Source organism: Rhinopithecus roxellana, chromosome 20, assembly GCF_007565055.1.
Source record: "Rhinopithecus roxellana isolate Shanxi Qingling chromosome 20, ASM756505v1, whole genome shotgun sequence".
In the NCBI taxonomy this organism is placed as follows: Eukaryota; Metazoa; Chordata; class Mammalia; order Primates; family Cercopithecidae; genus Rhinopithecus; species Rhinopithecus roxellana.
In genome coordinates, this window is record NC_044568.1 from 62,616,566 (window position 1) to 62,639,276 (window position 22,711).

At 45.7% G+C, this 22,711-nt stretch overlaps 1 protein-coding gene across 3 annotated transcripts; it reads left to right on the forward strand.

Annotated features, from left to right (window-relative positions):
- The first annotated feature begins 798 nt into the window (after positions 1 to 798).
- Positions 799 to 20,793, forward strand: LOC104677846 (transmembrane protein 231). Of its 3 annotated transcripts, none has more exons than XR_004055338.1 (7): positions 820 to 1,071; positions 1,169 to 1,338; positions 12,436 to 12,564; positions 12,897 to 13,040; positions 15,927 to 16,225; positions 17,141 to 17,246; positions 18,744 to 20,777. XR_004055338.1 is itself a non-coding variant. In XM_010382982.2 (7 exons), exons 1-7 carry the CDS (start codon positions 933 to 935, stop codon positions 18,922 to 18,924), a joined length of 951 nt encoding a protein of 316 aa, XP_010381284.2. In that variant the 5' UTR covers positions 820 to 932; the 3' UTR covers positions 18,925 to 20,793. The 3 variants fall into 3 exon arrangements, 2 of the variants coding, with proteins under 2 accessions (XP_010381283.2, XP_010381284.2); XM_010382982.2 differs by having other exon boundaries at positions 15,927 to 16,008; positions 18,744 to 20,793; XM_010382981.2 differs by having other exon boundaries at positions 799 to 1,338; positions 15,927 to 16,008; positions 18,744 to 20,793.
- Positions 20,794 to 22,711: the final 1,918 nt, after the last annotated feature.

Consider the following 22,711-nt stretch of genomic DNA (forward strand, 5'->3'; position numbering starts at 1 on the left):
GTGACTGACTGGATTTCAGGAACCACACTGGGGATTAACAGATGACACAAAAGCAGGCGTTTGTTCTGTGCAGGAGCACGAGGGGAGAAGAAAAGGCACACACACAATACCTTTAAGGGTAAGCAAGCTTTATCCCACATAAATGGCAATGCAGATATTATAATAAGCAAATTAATATAATAAGCAGATTGATATAAGCAAATTGCAATAGGAAGAGGAGAAAGAAAAAGACATATATATATTTACACTCACCAGACTATGGAGGATTCACCTCCAGACTGGGAAGCAAGAGCCTGAGCTCCAGAGCCGGCCACTCGTCAGTGCACAGGCGAGAAGAGGTCTCATGAAGCTTTGGGTGGTCTGGGACCCGAGCTCTTTTTGTAACATGTTGTCTGACATGAGGCCCAGTCACGAGGGCCCTTCGTGGCTGGGCTCAAGGAACACAAAAAGGTCAACTTGTTTTTGTGATTGTTTTTCAATAACTAACGTATAGGAATAGAGATTTCTGCGAAACAGCGCTGGATGAACGCCTCAAGGGGCTCCCACAACCTGTTTCGGGACTTGGTGACCATTGTGTCCATGTCAGTTCAAATTTAAATATTTAATTTTCCCTCCTCAGTGTTCAAGTCAACTTTTATGGGCATCTTATTTTACACAAATGTTAACACAGACAACAGCCACGACTTCGGTCCACGGAAACGTTCTATCGCCGCCCAAGCTTTATGCAAAGGGTCACAGCTTGAGAAGCGAGGCCAGCAGTCCCCGGCGGCGCCACGCCCACTAACCCCGCCCTCGCCACTGGCTCCTTTCGGTCCGGCCTTGCTATTTGCTCCTTTCCGGGAGCCTTCGGTTGCCTTGGAGACCAAGGCGATGGCAACCAGCAGAAGCCAAACTTGGTCCCCTGTCTCGCGGCGTGCCTGCGCGCGGTGCTCATGGCGCTCTACGATCTCTTCTCTCACCCGGTCGAGCGCAGCTACCGCGCGGGGCTCTGCTCCAAAGCCGCGCTGTTCCTGCTGGTGGCCGCTGCGCTCACGTACATCCCGCCGCTGCTGGTGGCCTTCCGGAGCCACGGTGAGCCTGCCCCAGCCGCTGTGTCACGCGACTCCCCGGGCGCGCTCGGCCGGAGCCGGCCTCCCTGACGGCCTCCCCACCGCCCTCTTTAATTCAGGGTTTTGGCTGAAGAGGAGCAGCTACGAGGAGCAGCCGACCGTGCGCTTCCAACACCAGGTGCTGCTCGTGGCCCTGCTGGGACCCGAGAGCGGCGGGTTCCTCGCTTGGAGCACGTTCCCCGCTTTCAATCGGCTGCAGGGGGATCGCCTGCGCGTCCCGCTCGTTTCGGTGCGTGGTTCCCGCCTGGGCGTGGAGCAAAGCGGGCGGTGGGGTGGGGATGGGGACGGGAATGAGGATGTGGGGCGAGCGGCCCCGGCCCTGGGGAACTCAGCTTGGATCCTAAGGACTCGCGAACCCGCAAAGGAGGCGTTTCATCTCCTGGGACCTAGGGAATCGATTTTCTGTTTCATTCTGCTTCTCCCAGACGTCCCCGACCCCCAGAAAGTTAGCCACGCTGCCAGCATATGCGCCCTGATACAGAGTCCAGAGGTGTGGAGGCAGCCTGCGTCTGCCCCCGTCACACCCGCGGGCACGGCCTGATAGAGGGTGTTTGTGAAAGTCCATTTAGGAGCCTTGAAGGCCGCGCGCTGTTATTGTAGGTAACCCCATTCTGTCGCGGCGTTTCTGCATCACACCACTGTAGGAGCGGAAAGGGCGGCATTTTTATGGAGACCTGACCCCTGGAAACCAAGGCGCTGATTGGTTAAGCGGCCCTCCCAGAACGCGCTATGGCCGAGTCACGCCTCCCTGGGCTTGTCCCGTTGGAGACTGCGCCATCCTGAAGCTGTCGGGATGAAATTGAAGCCTGTTACTGTCTGTAATTTATTTATTTATTTTTAAATTTTTCATCAGTAGAGTGCTGAGAGGAATCTGTAATTTAGTATTTGCTTTGAGATAAGCGAATGCTTCCTTTATAGTCACTCCTTTTCACTCATTTTCTGAAAACGTTTTCCTTTAGAAGTATGACACTTACGGTTTTCCTTCTTTCAAAGTTGAATCTCTTCAGACATCTCTAAGATGATTGCCCTACAAGCCAACCTTGTATAGCTGAGGAAAAAGAAAATCAGACTTGTTCCCAGCAACTAAATAAAATTGTTTTTAAAAATCCGATTGGGCCAGGCGCGGTGGCTCACGCCTGTAATCCCAGCACTTTGGGAGGCCGAGGCGGGCGGATCACGAGGTCAGGAGATCGAAACCATCCTGGCTAACACGGTGAAACCCCGTCTCCACTAAAAATACAAAAAATTACCAGGCGTGGTGGTGGGCACCTGTAGTCCCACCTACTCGGGAGGCTGAGGCAGCAGAATGGTGTGAACCCGGGAGGCGGAGCTTGCAGTGAGCCGAGATCGCGCTAGTGCACTCCAGCCTGGGCAACAGAGCGAGACTCTGTCTCAAAAAAAAAATAATAAAAAATAGAAATAATTTTTAAAAATCCAATTGGTCATATAAATAACTGCAAAAAAACATAGTAATAGGTTGGCGCAAAAATAATTGCGGCTTTTGCCATTAAAAGTAGTGGCAAAAAAACCGGAATTACTTTTGCAACAACCTAATATGATTCAGGTTACTTTTCTCCTATTACTTTACGAATGTTTTTATGTTCTGATTACAAAAGTGCATGCTCATTCTAAAATAATATAGAGTTACAGGTAGATATAATGACCAAAATTGAAGGCCCAGTTTTGTATATGTATCAATACTTATTAATCAGCCATATTCTTTTTGATGTTTGCTTTGACTTTTTCACTATTGGGGACATTTCTTTTTTTCTTTCTTTCCTTTTCTTCTTCTTCTTCTTTTTTTTTTTTTTTTTTGAGACGGAGTCTTGCTCTGTTGCCCAGGCTGGAGTGCAGTGCTGCAATCTCTGCTCACTGCAACCTCCACCTCCTGGGTTCAAGCAATTCTCGTGCCTTAGCCTCCCGAGTGGCTAGGATTACAGGCTGATTTTTGGATTTTTAGTAGAGAAGGGGTTTCACCATGTTGGCCAGGCTGGTCTCAAACTCCTTACCTCAGGTGATCCACCTGCCTTGGTCTCCCAAAGTGCTGGCATCACAGGTGTCAGCCACCGTGCCTGGCCTAGGGACATTATTTCCGTGAACAAGGTTTTGACTAAATCTTATGCCTTTATACATCAGACTGTGAGGAATTGGAATAGCAGCTCTTTGATGAAATTAGGTAAGTACATAGAAAACTAAGCAAATAATTATTAACTGCAGGGAAATGAAAAGTAAGGAAAACTGAGAACTGAAAACTTATGAGAGTTGTGAATAGGATTTACATAGTCTTAATTATATGAACACTGAGTGTTGACTAAAAAGAGATTTTAACTCTGTTGGGGGTAATGACAAAGGTATTGAGAATGTGATAGGGGATGGTGGGAGGAGTTGGGGGAGAGAAGAAGCTAAATCATCTTTCCTTGTGGGAACTCAATAGAGAATGCCTAAAACTGAGAAATTGAGAATTTTCAATGCAAATGTTATCTCAAGACCTGGAGATACATTTCTAAATGATCAAGTAAGTGAGATAAAAATATTTGCAGCCAGATATGATAGCTCACACCTGTAATCCTAGCACTTTGGAAGGCCAAGGCAGGAGGATTGCTTGAGCCTGGGAGTTCAAGGCCAGTGTGGGCAACATAGCAAGACCCCACATTTCAAAGAAATAAAAAATAGGCCCGGCATGGTGGCTCACGCCTATAATCCCAGCACTTTGGGAGGCTGAGGAGGGCGGATCATGAGGTCAGGAGATTGAGACCATCCTGACTAACACTGTGGAATCCCGTCTCTAGTAAAAATACAAAAAAAAAAAATTAGCTGGGTGTGGTGGCGGACGCCTGTAGTCCCAGCTACTCGGGAGGCTGAGGCAGGAGAATGGCGTGAGCTCAGGAGGCAAAGCTTGCAATGAGCTGAGATCGCACCACTGTACTCCAGCCTGGCGAGGGAGCAAGACTCCGCCTCAAAAAAAAAAAAATTAATTAATTAAATAAAAAAGAAACCGAGAAGTGGTACAATTTGCCCTAGCTTTTTTTTTTTTTTTTTTTTTTGAAACAGAATTTCACTGTGTCAGCCAGGCTGGAATGCAGTAGCACAATCTCAGCTCACTGCAACATCTGCCTTCTGGGTTCAAGCGATCCTCTCGCCTCAGCTTCCCAAGTAGCTGGGACTGCAGGCATGCACCACCATTCCTGGCTAATGTTTTTGTGTTTTTAGTGGAAACAGGGTTTCACCATGTTGGCCAGGCTGGTCTAGAACTTCTGAACTCTGGTAATACACTTGCCTCAGCCTTTCAAAGAACTGGGATTACAGGTGTGAGCCACTGTTCCTGGCCTGCCCTAGCTTTGAAGTGAACAGAGTCTGGACTGGAACTCAGTATTTCTTTTTTTTTTTTTTTTTTTTTTTTTTTTTTTGAGGCGGAGTCTTGCTCTGTCGCCCAGGCTGGAGTGCAGTGGCCGTATCTCGGCTCACTACAAACTGCCTCCCGGGTTCACGCCATTCTCCTGCCTCAGCCTCCCAAGTAGCTGGGACTACAGGCGCCCGCCACCTCGTCCGGCTAGTTTTTTTTTATTTTTTAGTAGAGATGGGGTTTCACTGTGTTAGCCAGGATGGTTTCGATCTCCTGACCTCGTGATCCGCCCGTCTCGGCCTCCCAAAGTGCTGGGATTACAGGGTTGAGCCACCGCGCCCGGCCTGGAACTCAGTATTTCTTATGCTGTATCTTAAAATCTTAGCCCTTATTGCAACAAACTACTTTTATTTTCTAACTTTGTACATAGAGCCAGACTGGCGTCAGCCTATCCAGGAAACTGTCCAGAAAGCAAAGGAAACAGTGGTTGTTGGTTAAGGTTGGACCAAGTGCTGGGAGGTGGCTTTGCAGTGGCTAATTGGGGGAAATACTGAAGTCACAGCCTTGCTTCTGCTTTGGTCAGCTCATCTTGGACAGTGTCTCTAAGCTCCCTATATGTTTAATGCTTTGGAAGTCTAGTTTTTGTTGTTTTTAACGAGAGAAGAAAAAAGCAGAGTGACTTTTTCCCCTCAAGGAAGCTGACATAGCTCTAGAAGGCATGTGTGGACCCAGAGAATGCAGGGACTGAAGCTTATAGAAGGATTCTGGAGGATGAGTGGAGAGTACCATGTTTCTAAGACATCTCTGAAATCAGTGTCTTCCTGTCTGTGGTTAACTGTTGGCAAAGAGGCAGGTGTGGCATAGTTCTCATTGCTTACACCTATGCCAACATCAAACCATGCAGAAGGGCATCATTTCTGTGTAAGAGGTGGGTGGTAGAAAAATAAAAATGCACTTAGAAGGGGCATCAGCGACCTCAGAGAAAACCCCAGTAGAATTAGTAGAGAAAACACTAGTAGAACATTATTTTAACCCCTGAATTGAGTGGAGAGCAAGTAAGAGAAAGTTTGAGAGGCTTTTAAAAACAGGAATGCTCTGCATAATTTCAGAGTCTGCTTAAGGGGCCAAACTAATGACTTTTAGTTTCTTTTATGAATTGTTTGTTTGTTTGTTTGTTTGTTTGTTTGTTTTGAGACAGGGTCTCAATCTGTTGCCCAGACTGGAGTGCAGTGGCGCATTCTTGGCTCACTGCAGCTTCTGCCTCCCAGGTTCAAGAGATTCTCCTTCCTCAGCCTCCCAAGTAGCTGGGATTACAGGCTCCTGCCACCACACCCTGCTCATTTTTGTATTTTTAGTAGAAACAAGGTTTTACCATGCTGGCCAGGCTGGTCTCAAACTCCTGAGCTCAAGTGATTGGCCTGTCTCGGCCTCCCAAAGTGCTGGGACTACAGGCATGAGCCACCGTGCCCTGCTGAATTTTTGTTTTTTGTTTTTTGTTTTTGTTTTACTGCTGTATCACCAACATGTTTGATGGCACAAAGGACAAAGTTGCATAGAAAAGTATGGATATTGTTGACTGAGTTAAAGTGTTGTTATTCAAAAGGACGAGGATGTAAAGAAGTTTTAGGAATCCCTGAATCAATTTATTTTACTAGTATTTTTCTTTCTTTTCTTTCTTTTCTTTCTTTTCTTTCTTTTCTCTCTCTCTCTCTCTCTTTCTTTGTTTCTTTCTTTCTCTCTCTCTCTCTCTCTTTTTCTGAGATGAAGTCTCGCTCTGTTACCCAGGCTGGTGTATAGTGGTGCCATCTTGGCTCACTGCAACGTCTGCCCCTCCTGGGTTCAAGTGATTCTCCTGCCTCAGCCTCCTGAGTAGCTGGGATTACAGGCAGGCACCACCACGCCCAGCTGATTTTTCTATTTTTAGTAGAGATGGGGTTTCACCATGTTGGCCAGGATGGTCTCGATCTCCTGACTTCATGATCTGCCCACCTCAGCCTCCCAAAATGCTGGGATTACAGGCGTGAGCCACCACCCCGACCTGTTTTGCTTATATTTTTCTAAGTAAATAAACATAATATCTGCTGTAAATATGTCTAAATCTAAAATTTCTTTTAGTAACTTTTTAAAAAGTAAATGATTAGAAAAGTGTCATAGTTTAATTGGAAGTATTTTTCTTTTCTCAGTGGTATATAAAATAATGGTTCGTTTTATAATTAATGGTCTCTTAGATTGATTGCAATACAAGGCTCAACACCATGGCTCATGCCTATAATCTCAGCACTTTGGGAGGCTAGCCACTTGAGCTCAGGAGTTCCAGACCGCCTAGGCAGCATAGTGAGGCCCTACTACAAAAAATTTAAAAATTAGCCAGGGGTAGTGGTGCATGCCTATAGTCCCAGCTACTCAGAAGGCTGAAGTGGGAGGATCACTTGAGCCTAAGAGGTCAAGGCCGCAATGAGCTGTGATTGTGCCACTGCACTCCAGCCTTTTTTGACCCTGTATCAAAAAAAAAAAAAAAAAAGGAAAAAAAAAAGAAATAGAGAAAAAAAGAAGAAATACAGGTAGACAGGTGGAAAGGAACCATGAAGTAGCAGTTTCTGCTTTGCTAGAGACACAAAACTGGTACCAAAGGGTATTTTTAGCATAAAAGGAAAGGAGCACCCAGTGATGACAAACGTGGTGAAATCAACACTGGTATAAACTAGGAAATTAACCTTTATTAAAAGAATATGGGCCATGCGCAGTGGCTCACGCCTGTAATCCCAGCACTTTGGGAGGCTGAGGTGGGTGGATCACCTGAGGTAGGGAGTTCTAGACCAGCCTGGCCAACATGGTGAAACCCTGTCTCTACTAAAAACACAGAAATTAGCCAGGTTGTGATGTGTGATGGCGGGTTCCTGTAATCCCAGCTATTCGGGAGGCCGAGGCACGAGAATTGCTTGAACCCAGGAGGTGGAGATTGCAGTGAGCTGAGATCACACTACCCGTACTCCAGCCTGGGCGACAGCCAGACTGCATCTCAAAAAAAAAAAAAAAAAGAAGAAGAAGAATAGGACTTGAGTGAATGAACCGTACGCAAACAAAACAAACCAAACAAAATTCCAACAAGCGATCAGATGCTGTAGAATTCCAGACAGGGAAAAAAGTCACACATCAGAATACTCTGGAAACAATGGCACTTAAATTTCTGGCAATTTCTGCAGTCAGGTGGTGTGCTGGTTATGAGGTATTGTCTCAGCTCCAAACCTACCCTCCTATGCTCAGCTTCCAGGTTCCTGCTGAGATGCTGGAAATCACCTTCTTCCCCTGCAGCTCCCTGTTAGGTTCTGCCAGTAGGAGGCATGATGAGCCTTGTTCTGGGAGTGCAAAAAAAAAAAAAAAAAAAAAAGAAGCCAGTCGCCACTGCCAGGGTGAAGCACCACTGCTGGGATGACACAAACAGGGATAACCAGCAAATAGGAAGGAGCAAGATGCCTCTCCTCCAGCCTTCCACGTTCCCTCTAGTGCGTCCTTCCTCCAAGCTCAGAGGTCCTCGCCCCATCTGGGCAACGGTCCCTTCTTGAGGTCTGAGGCTCAGCTCTTTGAGTCCTCTTCCCTGAACCTCTAAGTTCTATCAACCCCACCCGCTTCCCCTTCTTCTCTAGTCCTAGGCGTGAGAACTGTTCCCTGCAGCTATCTCTGTGTTGCCGGGATATCCCCTTTTTACGTCTTCAGTCCTCTAATACCTATGGGACTAGTTATTTCCTATGTTAAATTCCCTCTGGCCAGGCACGGTGGCTCATGCCTGTAATCCCAGCACTTTGGGAGGCTGAGACGTGCAGATCGCCCAAGGTCAGGAATTCGAGAACAGCCTGGCCAAGATGGTGAAACCCCGTCTCTACTAAAAATGCAAAAGGTAGCTGTGCATGGTAGCACACACCTGTAATCCCAGCTCCTCGGGAAGCTGAGGCAGGAGAATCACTTGAAACTGGGAGGTGGAGGTTGCAGTGAGCGGAGATTGTGCCATTGCACTCCAGCCTGGGCAACAGAGTGAGACTTTGTCTCAAAAAAAAAAAAAAAAAAAAAAAGATTCCCTGTGACTCTGCTCAGTACATGAGTGTGGATTTCCTGTGTATCTGTAAAGGGTTATCCTCCTTTAACCATGAGAAATCTTTTCAATTAGAGTTCTTATGAGCTATTGTAGAAGATCCCTGAATCAAGAGTCAGCAAACCAAGGTCCTAGTCCCAGTTCTGTCACTGGGTTTCATAACCTCACCCTCAATTTATCTATCCATGTACAGGGCATGAGAGTACCCACCTCTCTCCTGGGATATGCAGAGGAATCACATGGGACAATGAATGGATATGAAAATCGTTCCAATGCCTGCATATACCTTGTAGATATAAGGTCGTGCTATGATGTGTGAATTCTCTTGGCTAAGCACCAGTTAGAGGTTAGAGACCTAGAGTTTTTGTTAAAGAAGTAGTAGCCTTTGAATGCCTGCCTTTGTTAGCTATTGCATATATGTTAAACTTACTTTCAACTAAATGGAATTAAATAATTTATTTCTTCAGTGGTCCAAGCGATAACAGAGGAGCACAGCCAAACTTCACCAGCCCCAGGAGGGTGAGAGTCTAGCCTGGTGACAGGTCATTTGTGGGAGACACATCCTTTCCATCGAAACTTCTCTCCCCCATCTCTCCACCCTACTCTCGTTCTCACCCACTCTGCCAGCTGCACTGGCCCCATGGGCACCCAGAGCACATGCACCTGGTTAGCCTGGATCCCTCCTCTCTGAGATGTTCCTGCACCCCATCACCTCACTTCCTTCAGGAAGTCAGGTCATCCTGAATATTTAAAAATTTCTGTTAAATTCTTTTTGCTGCTGTTGTTTTTGAGATGAGTCTTGCTCTGTCACCCAGGCTGGAGTGCAGTGGCACAATCTCGGCTTACTGCAACCTCCACCTTCTGGGTTCAAGCGATTCTCCTGCCTCAGCCTCCCGAGTAGTTGGGATTACTGGTGCACACCACCATGCCTGGCTAATTTTTGTATTTTTAGTAGAGACAGGGTATCACCATGTTGCCCAGGCTGCTCTCAAACTCCTGAGCCCGAGCAGTCTGCCCACCTGGGCCTCCCAAAGTGCTGGGATTATAGGCATGAGCCACCACCCCTGGCCAATTTCTGTTAAATTTTACCTTCATTATTCTCTAATTTTAGCTTGCTTCATTTCTGTCAGTGGCACTTGTCACTATTTTCTACATTCTCTGTTGGGAGTGTATGCCCCGTTAGGATGAGGACTTTGTCTATTTTGTTTGCCATTATGTTCTCATTATCTGAAATAGTGCCGGGCGTGTAGTAGGTTCCAAAAAGTACATAACAGATCATTGAGTGAATTTAACAAGTAGACACTATTGATGGTGCTATGCCAAATACGTCCTCCCTGAACTTGGAGTAGAAGGATGTGCACAGGCAAGTATACAGACATAGATGCCTGGTGCTGCCGTTTTGCAGGAAGATTTGTCCAACCTGCTGTCTTCATTTTGGATTTTTTAATAATTCTGGACATTTTGGTCCTAAAGAGGACCAGATTTGAAGTCACCTGATCTCAAATCCCGTCTTCACCATTACTTGCCCTAACCTCCCTTGATTTTCTCATCTATGTAATGGGAAAATACTTGTTCTGCCTGCCTGGGGCTTTACATTTATTGTGAAGATCAAAGGAAATGAGTTTTTCCACCTCCCACAGTGTGTTGGAGTCTGGATTCTTCTGGCAGTTCTCTCCTGGCCACTATCCTCTGATGCTAGTTGAGAAATGTGATCTTTGCTTCCTGTCCAACCCTAAAGATCTAGAAGGTGTGGATCTATCACAGAGAGTTACACATTTTCTACCCAGATCCCAATTGAAGAAAATCCACAGGAAGACAAGGCAGGCTCTTTTATTTATTTTTTATTTTATTTTATTTTTTTTGAGATGGAGTCTCGCTGTGTCACCAGGCTGGAGTGCAGTGGCATGATCTTGGCTCACTGCAACCTCCAACTCCCTGGTTCAAGCGATTCTCCTGCCTCAGCCTCCTGAGTAGCTAGGATTACAGGCATGTGCCACCACTCCCAGCTAATTTTTGTGTTTTTAATAGAGATGGGGTTTCACCATGTTGGCCAGGCTGGTCTTGATCTCCTGACCTCATGATCCGCAAGGCAGACTCTTTTCATCCTACCTGTAATGACTAGTCCATCATTACCTCAGAAACTTGATCATCAGCCCTGGTAGCAGATATCCCTCCCCAAAGCTGATGAAACAGGGCAGAGAGGAAGTATCCAAAAGAAAAGGGAGGGAGGTTTCTCTAAAACAAGACCTAAGAGAAGGACATTATTGTTTAGAGAGAAAGAAATAATTGAAAGTTTCTGAAAATTGAGATTTCTTCATTTCAAATGACCTTATTAGCCTGAAAAAGCACACACACACAAAAAAACTCTTCCTTACATAATAGTAATGGTGGGAATCAAAATGAATCCATAGGTGGTGGATCCAGGTGGGAATGCTGCTACACGATAGTAGAATCGTTCTGGGAATCTACAGTGGGAAAGGATCAGTTGTAGCAAAAAGATTCAGAGTTGTGCAGAGAGACTATGTCAGCAGTGATCACTTTTCAGTAACCATCCTTTCCTGATCGTCATTTTAGCATTAGTATTTGGCAAGACTGTGGATGGCGGGAGTGGAAACCATTTTTTTTTTTTTTTTTTTGACGGAGTCTCACTCTATCGCCAGACTGGAGTGCAGTGGCACGATCTTGGCTCACTGCAAACTCCGCCTCCCGGGTTCACACCATTATCCTGCCTCAGCCTCCCGATGGTCTTGATCTCCTGACCTCATGATCTGCCCACCTCAGCCTCCCAAAGTGCTAGAATTAGAGGCTTGAGCCACTGCACCCGGTCACCAATTTTTTTTCACTGCCTACATATGCTTCATAAGCTGTATTTTTGTCTTTTTTCCTCTACAGATCTCTTGTCTTCTTTCCTTTCATGCCCATAATTTATCAAATAGATAACAGTTTTAGTGCTTTGCTTATCTGACATAGCTTCCTTTTTCATTTCATTGATTGCTACTAAAAGATGCACAAGGCTTTCGAGTCCTGACATGAATGATAAGATGAGATCTAACATCAAGAATCTGAAGCAAAGACACTTGTGGTTTCAGAATCTATAAATAGAGTTTGGTAAGGCCAGGCACGGTGGCTTACGCCTGTAATCCTAGCACTTTGGGAGCCAGAGGTGGGCGGATCACTCCAGGTCAGGAGTTTGAGATCAGCCTGGTCAACATGGTGAAACCCCGTCTCTACTAAAAATATAAAAATTAGCTGGGCATGGTGGTGGGTGCTTGTAATCCCAGCTACCTGGGAGGCTGAGGCAGAATTGCTTGACCCTAGGAGGTGAAGGTTGTAGTGAGCCATGATTGCATCACTGCACTCCAGCCTGGTCGATAGAGTGAGACTCCGGCTTAGAAAAAAAAAAAAGATAGAGCTTGGTGATTTTCTGTTGAGTTTGAGTTTGTTGGGGAGTGCATAATGATTAGGATTAGGTGTTTTTCTATTTTAACAAGTTGACTTCTAGAGACATAGAAGACGATTCTGATGTGCTACTTAAAATTTCCATACAAATTCAGGCATGTGTATAAAAAAGAAAAAATGACAGTGCAAAATAAACAAGATCAAATGAGACAACTGAAAGACACAAATGCTATCCAGATGTTTTTTGTTATCGCCCATTTATTTTGGCCAGTTAACATTTGAAAGACTCGGATATGAAGTTCAGGGGCCATGCACTTTGTGTCTCTCCCCAGTATTAATGCACCTACATCTGTCTGTTTTCCTCTTTCTTTTGGTGGGGGAGAGAATGCCTGTTGTGTACAGCAGGACAGTGGGTCATTGTGTATGTACAGAAGTGATGTGGATTCCTCCCAGACTCATTAGTGACCAGGGCTGCTGGCCCTGTTTGGGTTTCCTAGACTAGAGAAGAAGACAGGAACCAGGATGGGAAGACGGACATGTTACATTTTAAGCTGGAGCTTCCCCTGCAGTCCACGGAGCACGTTCTGGGTGTGCAACTCATCCTGACTTTCTCCTATCAATTACACGTGAGTCAGTCCACTGGGAGGCCGTCCTCTCCCTTGTGTCTTTTTAATAGACCAGAGCCCTTCTTCTGATTTCTAGAAGACCCACAGTGTAGCAGGCCCTCTTCCCCATGTAGCTCGGGATTTAACTTAGGCCAATCGAATGGTTTTCACTAAAGTCATATTAACTGATATGGGCTGTTAAGAGCTCAGAAGGTTCTAGGCAGTGTTTCCTGCATGGCTACGCTAGGTATGTGAGGGCCCCTTAGGTTTCAGCCAAGACAGGTGACTCTTAGCACCCAGAGCCCTTCAGATCTGATGGCGGTTGGTACTGTTGGTTCTTTTAATGATTTCAGAGGATGGTGACCCTCGTGATGCAGAGCATGGCGTTTCTCCAGTCCTCCTTTCCTGTCCCGGGATCCCAATTATATGTGAACGGAGACCTGAGGCTGCAGCAGAAGCAGCCACTGAGCTGTGGTGGCCTAGATGCCCGATACAACGTAAGGGCGCTTTTCATCGTCCAGCTCCTTTGTTTCTGTGTGTTACTGTTCATCTAGTTCTTTAAAGAGGGTAATGAAAGGTAGAAATGTCAGGCCAGGCGCAGTGGCTCATGCCTGTAATCCCAGCACTTTGGGAGGCGGAGGCAGGCAGATGGATCACTTGAGGTCAGGAGTTCAAGACCAGTATGGCCAACATGATGAAACCCTGTCTCTACTAAAAATATAAAAAATTAACCAGGCGTGTGGTACATGCCTGTAATTCTAGCTACTTGGAAGACTGAGGTAGGAGAATTGCTTGAACCCAGGAGGTGGAAGTTACTGTGAGCCGAGATCTCGCCACTGCACTCCAGCCTGGGCGACAGAACAAGACTCTGTCTCAAAAAAAAAGAGAAAAGAAAAGAAAAATAGAAATATCATTTCTCTGTGGGTGGCACCAAAAAGGGTCTCTGCAGAATTCTTGCCATGAATTTTTTCAAGCTACAGAGAAGGTACACGCATAGTTACACCTAGAAGGGAAGAGAAACAAAATCTGTGTTTGTCAAAGAACTAAATTGCTTATTGCTTTTAGGTCCATGTGGGCACACACACACGCATTCTGTCTTCCATACACACACTTGGTCACACACATGATGTACTCCGAGGGATACTGTAAAATGGTGATGTAAAATGTTCATGTAAAGTATTTCAGAAATATTACTAGCCATAGTTTACTGAACCCATAAGACATGCCACCCCTGAGTGCAGGGGTTTACCTGTATTATCTCTTTTAATCGTCACAGCAACCTCTGAGCTGCCTGCACCGTCCTTTCCCAGCGTTCCAGCCACTTGTCCCATCGCTGCCCCCCTTGCTCCCTTCCAGCCACCCTGGCCTTTTTACTGTTCCTCGAAACCAAGAAGCAAGCTGCCACCTCAGGGCTTTTGCCATTTCCTCTGCCAGGCATCCATGTGGCTTATCAGACCACACCATTCAGGTCCCTGTTCAGATATCCCCAAACACAGTCCTTCCCTGACCTGCATCTACAGTAACAGCCCCTCCCTCCACCATCCCTCAGCCAGACTCTCCCTCCTGCCACCTGGCCTACTCAGGATATGTGTTTGTGTGTTTATTTGCTGTCTCCCTCAGCTTTGACAGCAGTGGCATCTCAAATACTATCACATCCGTGCCTAGCACACTGCCTGGCACATGGTAAGCTCACAGATACTTGTTTAAAGAATGAATTCATTTTGCAGAAGACGTAACTGGGGCTTACAGTGATTAATTTTCCCAAAGACTCGAAGCTTGAAAGTATAACAGAGCCAGGAGCTTTCTGTGTCCAGAACTCATTCACCTAATCACTCATTTCTCACTTTCCTTTTATCACAATGGCGACCATAGAAGTCGAGCTGAGGTACTTTAGAAAATGAAGAAGGAAGGTTACCGGTTATTACAGCCATAAACCAGTACTTGTAGCCATATAGGGGATTTTACTGTTGCTCTGGCAATAATCAACGTAAGTTATAAAGAAGAGGAAGGTGCGGCCGGGCGCGGTGGCTCAAGCCTGTAATCCCAGCCCTTTGGGAGGCCGAGACGGGCGGATCACAAGGTCAGGAGATTGAGACCATCCTGGCTAACACTGGTGAAACCCCGTCTCTACTAAAAATACAAAAAAAAAAAAAAAAAACTAGCCGGGCGAGGTGGCGGGTGCCTGTAGTCCCAGCTACTCGGGAGGCTGAGGCAGGAGAATGGCGTAAACCCGGGAGGTGGAGCTTGCAGTGAGCTGAGATCCGGCCACTGCACTCCAGCCTGGGCGACAGAGCGAGACTCCGTCTCAACAAAAAAAAAAAAAAGAAGAGGAAGGTGCAACATACGAAATGAATGTGGCACTTTTTGTTTGAATGTCTATATATCAGATTACAGTAACAGCAGTCTATTATTTTCTCCTTTAAGGGAAAAATGCACACACTTGTGGTTTGCATTTTATCTATTTCTATGTTTAAAAGTGATAAAGAACTTAGCACCCAGAGAAGACCAAGAAAATGACAAAGAAGTTGGAAGTGTGGTTTCTTTTTTTCGTTTTTGTGTAGGGGTTTTTATTTTAATTTTATTTTTATTTTTGAGACAGAATCTTGCTCTGTCACCCAGGCTAGAGTGCAGTGGCATGATCTCGGCTCACTGCAACCTCCGTCTCCCAGACAGGCTTAAGAGATCCTCTGATTTCAGCCTCCTGAATAGCTCGGATTACAGGCATATACCACCACGCCTGGCTAATTTTTGTCTTCTTTTTAGTAGCGATGGGGTTTCGCCACTTTGGCCAGGCTGGTCTCGAGCTCCTGGTCTCAAGTGATCCATCTGCCTGGGCTTCCCAAAGTGTTGGGATTAGAGGCATGAGCCTCCATGCCTGGCTTTTTTTTTTTTTTTTTTTTTTTTTTTGAGAGAGATGAGGTCTTGCTCTGTTTCCTAAACTGGAGTGTAGTGAGTGGCATGATCATCATTGACTACAGCCTTGAACTCGTGGCCTCAAGTGGTCCTCCTGCCTCAGCCTCCCAAGTCAGTGGGATTGTAGGCATGAGCCACCACACCTGGAGAAAATATGGTCTATTAAAATAATTTAAATAATTCTTTCTCCCACTGAGATAGAGAGGGGTATTTTTAAAATAGCTTTAAAACCTATGAAACATGGACACTGACCCCTTATTCCCATCCACCGAAAGAAAGACTGAGGGTAAACGGGCTTAAATTGTTGCAAGAGAGTTTATTCATCTTTGAAGAGAAGATTATTGATACTGCAGTAGGCCACCAAGAACGAGAGGGTGCTCTGTGGGACCAGCCTGGGTGGGCAGAAGGGTAGAAGAAAGAGAGGAGGAGTCTCCCAGGTGCTCACACCACATCCTCCTCCTGCGTCCCAGATATCTGTGATCAACGGGACCAGCCCCTTTGCCTATGACTACGACCTCACCCATATTGTTGCTGCCTACCAGGAGAGGAACGGTGAGTCACAGGTAGAGCTCATTCAGCCGCTGCTCAGGACTTTCAAGGTTAGTGGGGGCAACAGAGACAAGCAGAATTGGAACCCTTGTGATAAAAATGTGAAAACCTGTGAATGCTCAACGATGGGAGCAAATGTGCTGTCCAGGATTTGTCCTTTTCGTCCTCATCTTCAGACCTGGGACCGCCCCGACCCCTCCAGCATCCCATGGTCCAGAAGGTTAGTGATAGTTAAATGCCATCATTTTCCTACCAGTGGCTTGATGAGTTTCCCTTTTAAAAAATGTAAGCCTAATTGAGTTGTTCCCCATACCACACCTATAACAGATGCCAAAGACAGATTGCTGTTCATGCAAAGCAGAGGACATGGGTGACTCTCCCCACATTAGCAGTCCTGCAGCAGAACAGGAGTGCCCCTGCTTCCTGCCAGAAGGCACAGTGTGCTCATTCCTTACAGAGCTCTAGGCTAGGGCATGTGTTAACTCAGCTCGTTTGGCTGGTCAATGACTGAGGTTTTCTGTAAAGGCATCTACAGTGTTACTTGGCAACCAGACATCATGGAGACTATACACAGACATCTCACAAGGGGGACAACTGCAAATCCAGTATTGCTTACTGCTTTTGTGTCATATACTAGTGGAATTATTGCAATAATAGAGGGAATTTTAAAACAAAACTAGAAAACAGTGCCCTACAAATCAACTATTTTTTCATTCCTTTCATTCTTTACCCTTCTGCGCATCTTTTTATACAGCTATTGTAGAAACACATTGGGATTCAGGTTATTTTTATTTATTTAAACTTGGGATATAAATACTTCCCCACACAGCTACAAAGCTGTGATATTACTTTTAGTGGCAGTATAGTATTCTTTCAGTTAGCCATTCGGCACATGTAGAAGAAACTTTCTAAGTTTTTTATGTATTTTTTTATGTATTTCAACAAAAGCATTTTGACTATTATTTTAGCAAATAATGTGTGATCAACTTTGCACATGCAATTTCTCTTTCCTTTTGAATGATTTCTTTCGGTTCTGAAGCACACGATAATTTCCAGGAATCAAATAATCTTTATAGCCTTCAACTGCCAGGGTCAAACAGCCGTTGTGGTTAATGGTTAATTATTTGCATTGCAGTTACCACCATCCTGAATGATCCCAACCCCATCTGGCTGGTGGACAGAGCCGCAGATGCTCCATTTGTGATTAATGCTATCATCCGATACCCTGTGGAAGTTATTTCATATCCTTTCTGTTAAAGAGTCCATGGTAAGGCTGGGTATGGTGGCTCCTGCCTATAATTTCAGCACTTTGGGAGGCCAAGGCGGGAGGATCGTTGGAGCCCAGGAGTTTACAACCAGCCTGGCCAAGATAGTGAGATCCTGTCTCTACCCCAAAAAAGAAAAAAAAAAAAATAGCCAGGCATAGTGGTATACACGTGTAGTCCCAGCTACTTGGGAGGCCGAGGCAGGAGGATTGCTTGAGCCCAGGAGTTCAAAGTTGCAGTGAGCAACAATTGTGCCACTGTACTCCAGCCTCAGTGACAGAGTGAGACCCTGCCTCTTAAACAACAATTACAAAAACAAAAACAAAAATGGCAACTCAGTTTTCAAAGAGGAATGATTCCTCAATTGTCTCAAGTAGTAACAGATGTGGGAAGTTTTCTCTTGGAAATCACGACAGAGTTATAGCCTCATGAAAATGGCCGGGCGCGGTGGCTCAAGCCTGTAATCCCAGCACTTTGGGAGGCCGAGACGGGCGGATCACGAGGTCAGGAGATCGAGACCATCCTGGCTAATACGGTGAAACCCCGTCTCTACTAAAAAATACAAAAAACTAGCCGGGCGACGAGGCGGGCGCCTGTAGTCCCAGCTACTCGGGAGGCTGAGACAGGAGAATGGCGTGAACCCGGGAGGCGGAGCTTGCAGTGAGCTGAGATCCGGCCACTGCACTCCAGCCTGGGTGGCAGAGCAAGACTCCGTCTCAAAAAAAAAAAAAAAAAGAAAATGGCTGTGTCTTTGACATTTTAGGCTACATGATTCAAAAAATGACTATGTATGTCTGCTATTCATACAGGAACAAATAATTCATTTCTTGGTCCTATTTGTTTCCAAGCAATTCTTCTAGGTAAGAATCATCCATTTGTATATCTTAGTAATCATATATTATCCTTTTTATGCTAAGGTTATGTGAAACATTCTTGCCAGTCCCTGTCTGACCTAAACTTTGGTTTAATTTTGACTTAGGTCGACTAATAGGAAATGAAACCAACACGAACACTGCAGAGAAGCAAACAAAAGAGAAGGCGTTTTAACTAGGCCCTTAGGAATGACAATTCCAGAGACACAAACCTAGGAAGCAGCGAAATTGTGTTCCGTACAGGTGCAACTAGGCAGGGCTAATAAGGGTATTGTAAGTTTACACAACTGGAAGATTTTAGAAGAGTCTCTGATGGATGATGGCTGGTTAACAGCTCAGGATGTCTCTAGTCTGTGATCAATGTAGTTTGGCATAATTGTCTGTTTAGGAGGTTGGTCATCAAGCTTAGTATATAAATAGTTCAAATCAAATGTGGCTGGTTTTACCATTTGGCCAAGTTCAGCAGGTCACCTTCCATCTGGGTGTGTACATGACAGAGGTCCTGCCTCCTTTCTAGATACCTCTGCCACAGCCAGTTCCATCTTGGATTTTCTCCTCATACTTAACACCATGTGGCCCTCCATTCCTTAACTGTCCATACTTATCAGCCAGGATTCTGGGAGATGGTAAAGTTCGCCTGGGTGCAGTATGTCAGCATCCTGCTTATCTTCCTCTGGGTGTTTGAAAGAATCAAGATCTTCGTGTTTCAGAATCAGGTGGTGACCACCATCCCTGTGACGGCGACGCCCCGGGGAGAAATGTGTAAGGAGCACTTATCCTAGGAAGGTCGTTTTTGAAGACTCGGCAGGACCATGGCTGTCTCATTGTCATCTCCTGGGAACATCTTAGGACCTTTTGAAACAGCCCAGAGGACACATGCGGGCTTGTGTGCTTTTCCCCTCAGAAACAACAGTTCTTTTCAGTTTTGCTCTACACACGTTCCACATCTTCAGAGCTCCTGCAGAATCACCAAGGACTAGTTTGTGGAAAGGTCTGAGGTTTCCCTGAGGCTATAATTAGCTTTTTGGGTTTTCTTCCTTGCCTTAGAGTTGAATTTTGGGAGAAAATTGCAGTCAGTTCAGACATCTTGGAAAGAGTCCCACCTCTGGTCAAGCAGAGACTTTTCCTCTGTTGAACTGAGAAACACGCTGTGCATTTCTTCCTTCTACTGTGAGCCACTCTTACTCTTTTCAGGGCTTTCTTGTGACACACATGCCAATCACTAGCACTTTGCACCCCTGGGCATCTCCATTTCCATTCAGAGCTTTGATTTCCAGAGCTGAGGCCTTTAACTGGAGACCTGGAGGGGCAGGGCCCAAGGGCAAGGGCCGCATTAGCACAGGCATGAGGGAGGCCTGCTGAAGGCGACTTGGACTGTCCACCTGCTCCAGCCCAACAGTCAGTCCTCTGTTATCAGCTCAGCTGAGCAGCCCTGGATCTTTGTCAAACTGTGGCTGGCTCTTCGCCCTATTTTTCCCTCTGTCTGTGCCCCTCATGGCAGACTGAAGTCAGAGGGGCTGTTTCATTCCCAGCCCCCTCAGCAGCACTGAGGGAAGAAAGGATTGTTACAACAGGTTCTTTCTGGCCCTCATCCCAACAGCCTGGGCACTTGGCCCTCCTCCTCCTTGTCAGCCCTCCCCCTTCCTGCAAAGGACAGGGGCAACAGGAGTTGGTGCTGGGATTGGCTCCCACTGCCTGACAACCACAAGTTTATTTGGAGGGCTAGTGGGAAGCCCAGCGGCTGGCCTTTCCCTTGACTAAGGAACACAGTGCCCATCAGAGTAGGGCAGGCAGCTTTGGGAAGGACACAAGAAGCAGTGAGGGAGTAAAGAGGATGCTGGCCTGGGCAGGCCAGTCCAGCCTGGCCACTAGCAGAATGCCAAGCAGTTCAGTGGATTACCCTCATGGCTAAGGAAGTGTCTGCAAGAGCAGAGATGGCTGGAAGGGGCCTCTGCACACGGAAGACGGCTTGTTCAGCCATTCATCTCCTGAGGACGCGTGCAGTCTCCTCCAAGGACAGACGGAGCTGCTTTCTGATCCCAAGCAGGTCATTACCACTGGGAGGACATGGCCCCTGTGATCCATGCTTCATGCCCACTCAGAAACACACCCCTCAGTGTGTGCCTCAGTTTACCTTGGAGATGAGTTCTCATTTTTAGTGCTCCTTTAGGCTGACTAAACACAATTTTGGAAACAAAGCTGTTTTGAAATATTCAAGCAGAGGAATTCCCTAACAAACACTGTCCCCTTTGTCTTTTTTTAATATTCAGGCTGTTTTATATGCCTAAATTTTTTTCTTAAGATCTAAATGAAAAATAGTTTCTTGTTTAAATCCCCATAAGGCAGTGAGATATGGAAGGATGACAAGATAATGTATAAACATTGGTTTGCATTTTATTAAATTATTCAAATGCAAATCTTGTATAAAGAACCCATGATGTTTTGTACCTTTCTAATTAAAATGTTCAAAATGAGGCTGAGCATGACGGTTCATCCCTGTAATCTCAACGCTTTGAGAAGCCAAGGCGGGAGGATCACTTGAGCCCAGGAGCTTGAGGCTGCAGTGTGCTGGGATCACACCACTGCACTCCAGCCTGGGTGACAGACTGAGACCCTGTCTCTTAAAAAAAAAAAAAAAAGTCAAAATGGAAGATCGCATGTACCTTTTTCAAGAGAAAGGGTTTGGAATGGGAAAGAATAAGGAGGGCAGAGGTTGCACACACCTGTTTTCATTACTCATCTGCGTCCATGCTTTAACAAGGCTTTGCCAAAAGACCTTGGAACTTCCATTGAGTCTTTGATGAAAGTCTCCTAGTTCTTCCCCAAGTAGATGAGTTTTCAGTGGAATTCACATGCCATGTGAAATCTATGTGCTGGATAATTATGACTGTCTGGTGAATTTGAAATTATTTACAGACCAGATCTTGATAGTTTCTGACTCTGAATCATAGCATAGCTGCAAGAGGGAAATAAAAGGCAAGAGGCTGGAAGCTGTGGTTCACGCCTGTAATCCCAGCACTTTGGGAGGCAGAGATGGGTGGATCACGAGGTCAGGAGATCGAGACCATCCTGGCCAACATGGTGAAACCCAGTCTCTACTAAAAATACAAAAATTAGCTGGGCAGTGGTGGCACATGCCTGTAATCCCAGCTACTTAGGAGGCTGAGGCAGGAGAATTGTTCGAACCCGGAAGGCGGAGGTTGCAGTGAGCCGAGATCCTGCCACTGCAATCCAGCCTGGTGACAGAGCTAGACTCTGTCTCAAAAAAAAAAAAAAAAGGCAAGAAATATATGGGATTTTATTAACTCAGCTCCGACCCATTGCTAAGTTAGGGTTTGATGTTATTACTGAATATTTGGAGGCAGAAAGACTCCTGATTTTGCCAAATGATTAGTACAGTTTTGGCTTAAGACAGATGAGACCCCCCTAATTTTCCATTATGTAAAGCTAATAAAGCAATTATTTCTTTACCATTTTTTTCTCCTTCCAGCTTTTGTTGTAGACTCATGGGATACATGTATGAGTTTCGTATATAGGTAAATTGTACATCTTGGGGGTTTGGTGTACAGATTATTTCATCACACAGGTAATAAGCATAGTACCAGTAGGTGGTTTTTCTTTTCTTTTTTTTTTGACAGAGTCTCACTCTGTCACCCAGGCTGGAGTGCAGTAGCATGATCTCAGCTCACTGCAGCCTCTACCTCCCAGGTTCAAGCGATTCTCCTGTCTTACCCTCCTGAGTAGCTGGGATTACAGGTGCCCACCACCACGCCCAGCTAATTTTTGTATTTTTAATAGAGACAGGGCTTCACCTTGGTGGTCAGTCTGGTCTCAAACTCCTGACCTCAATGATCCATCTGCTTTGGCTCCCAAAGTGCTGGGATCACAGCAGTTTGATCACAGAAGTTACTATGGTTGGCATTCTGGCACACATCTTTCTAATCTTTTTTGTTGTAACCTTTTTAGTATCATAAACAACACTTCTGTAAACTTTGTATAGAAATCCTTGTTGCTGGTTTATTTCATTAAGATACATTAAAAAAACTTAGGACTGTTGTTAAAGATCTTAATTCATTGCCAAACCACAGCAAGGAAAGACTATGCTAATTTCTACTCCCAGCAGCAGGGACTTCTTGTTTCAGATACCACCATGGATTAAAGGACCTCCCAATGCTCTATCCTTTTCAGATGACTGGACTCTGCCTGTTTGTTTGTTTGTTTGTTTGTTTTTGAGATGGAGTCTTGCTTTGTCGCCCAGGCCGGAGTGTAATAGCCCCATCTCCGCTCACTGCAACCTCCACCTGGGGAGTTCAAGCGATTCTCCTGTCTCAGCCTACCTAGTAGCTGGAATTACAGGCATGTGCCACCACGCATGGCTGATTTTTGTATTTTTAGTAAAGACGGGGGTTTCGCCATGTTGGCCAGGCTGGTCTTGAACTCCTGACCTCAAGTGATTTGCCTGCCTCCCCTCCCAAAGTGCTGGGATTACAGTCGTGTGCTACCACGTCAGGCTGACCTGTTATTTGTAAGGGGTGGGTGGGGAGCTTTTAATTACTAAAACATAACCTG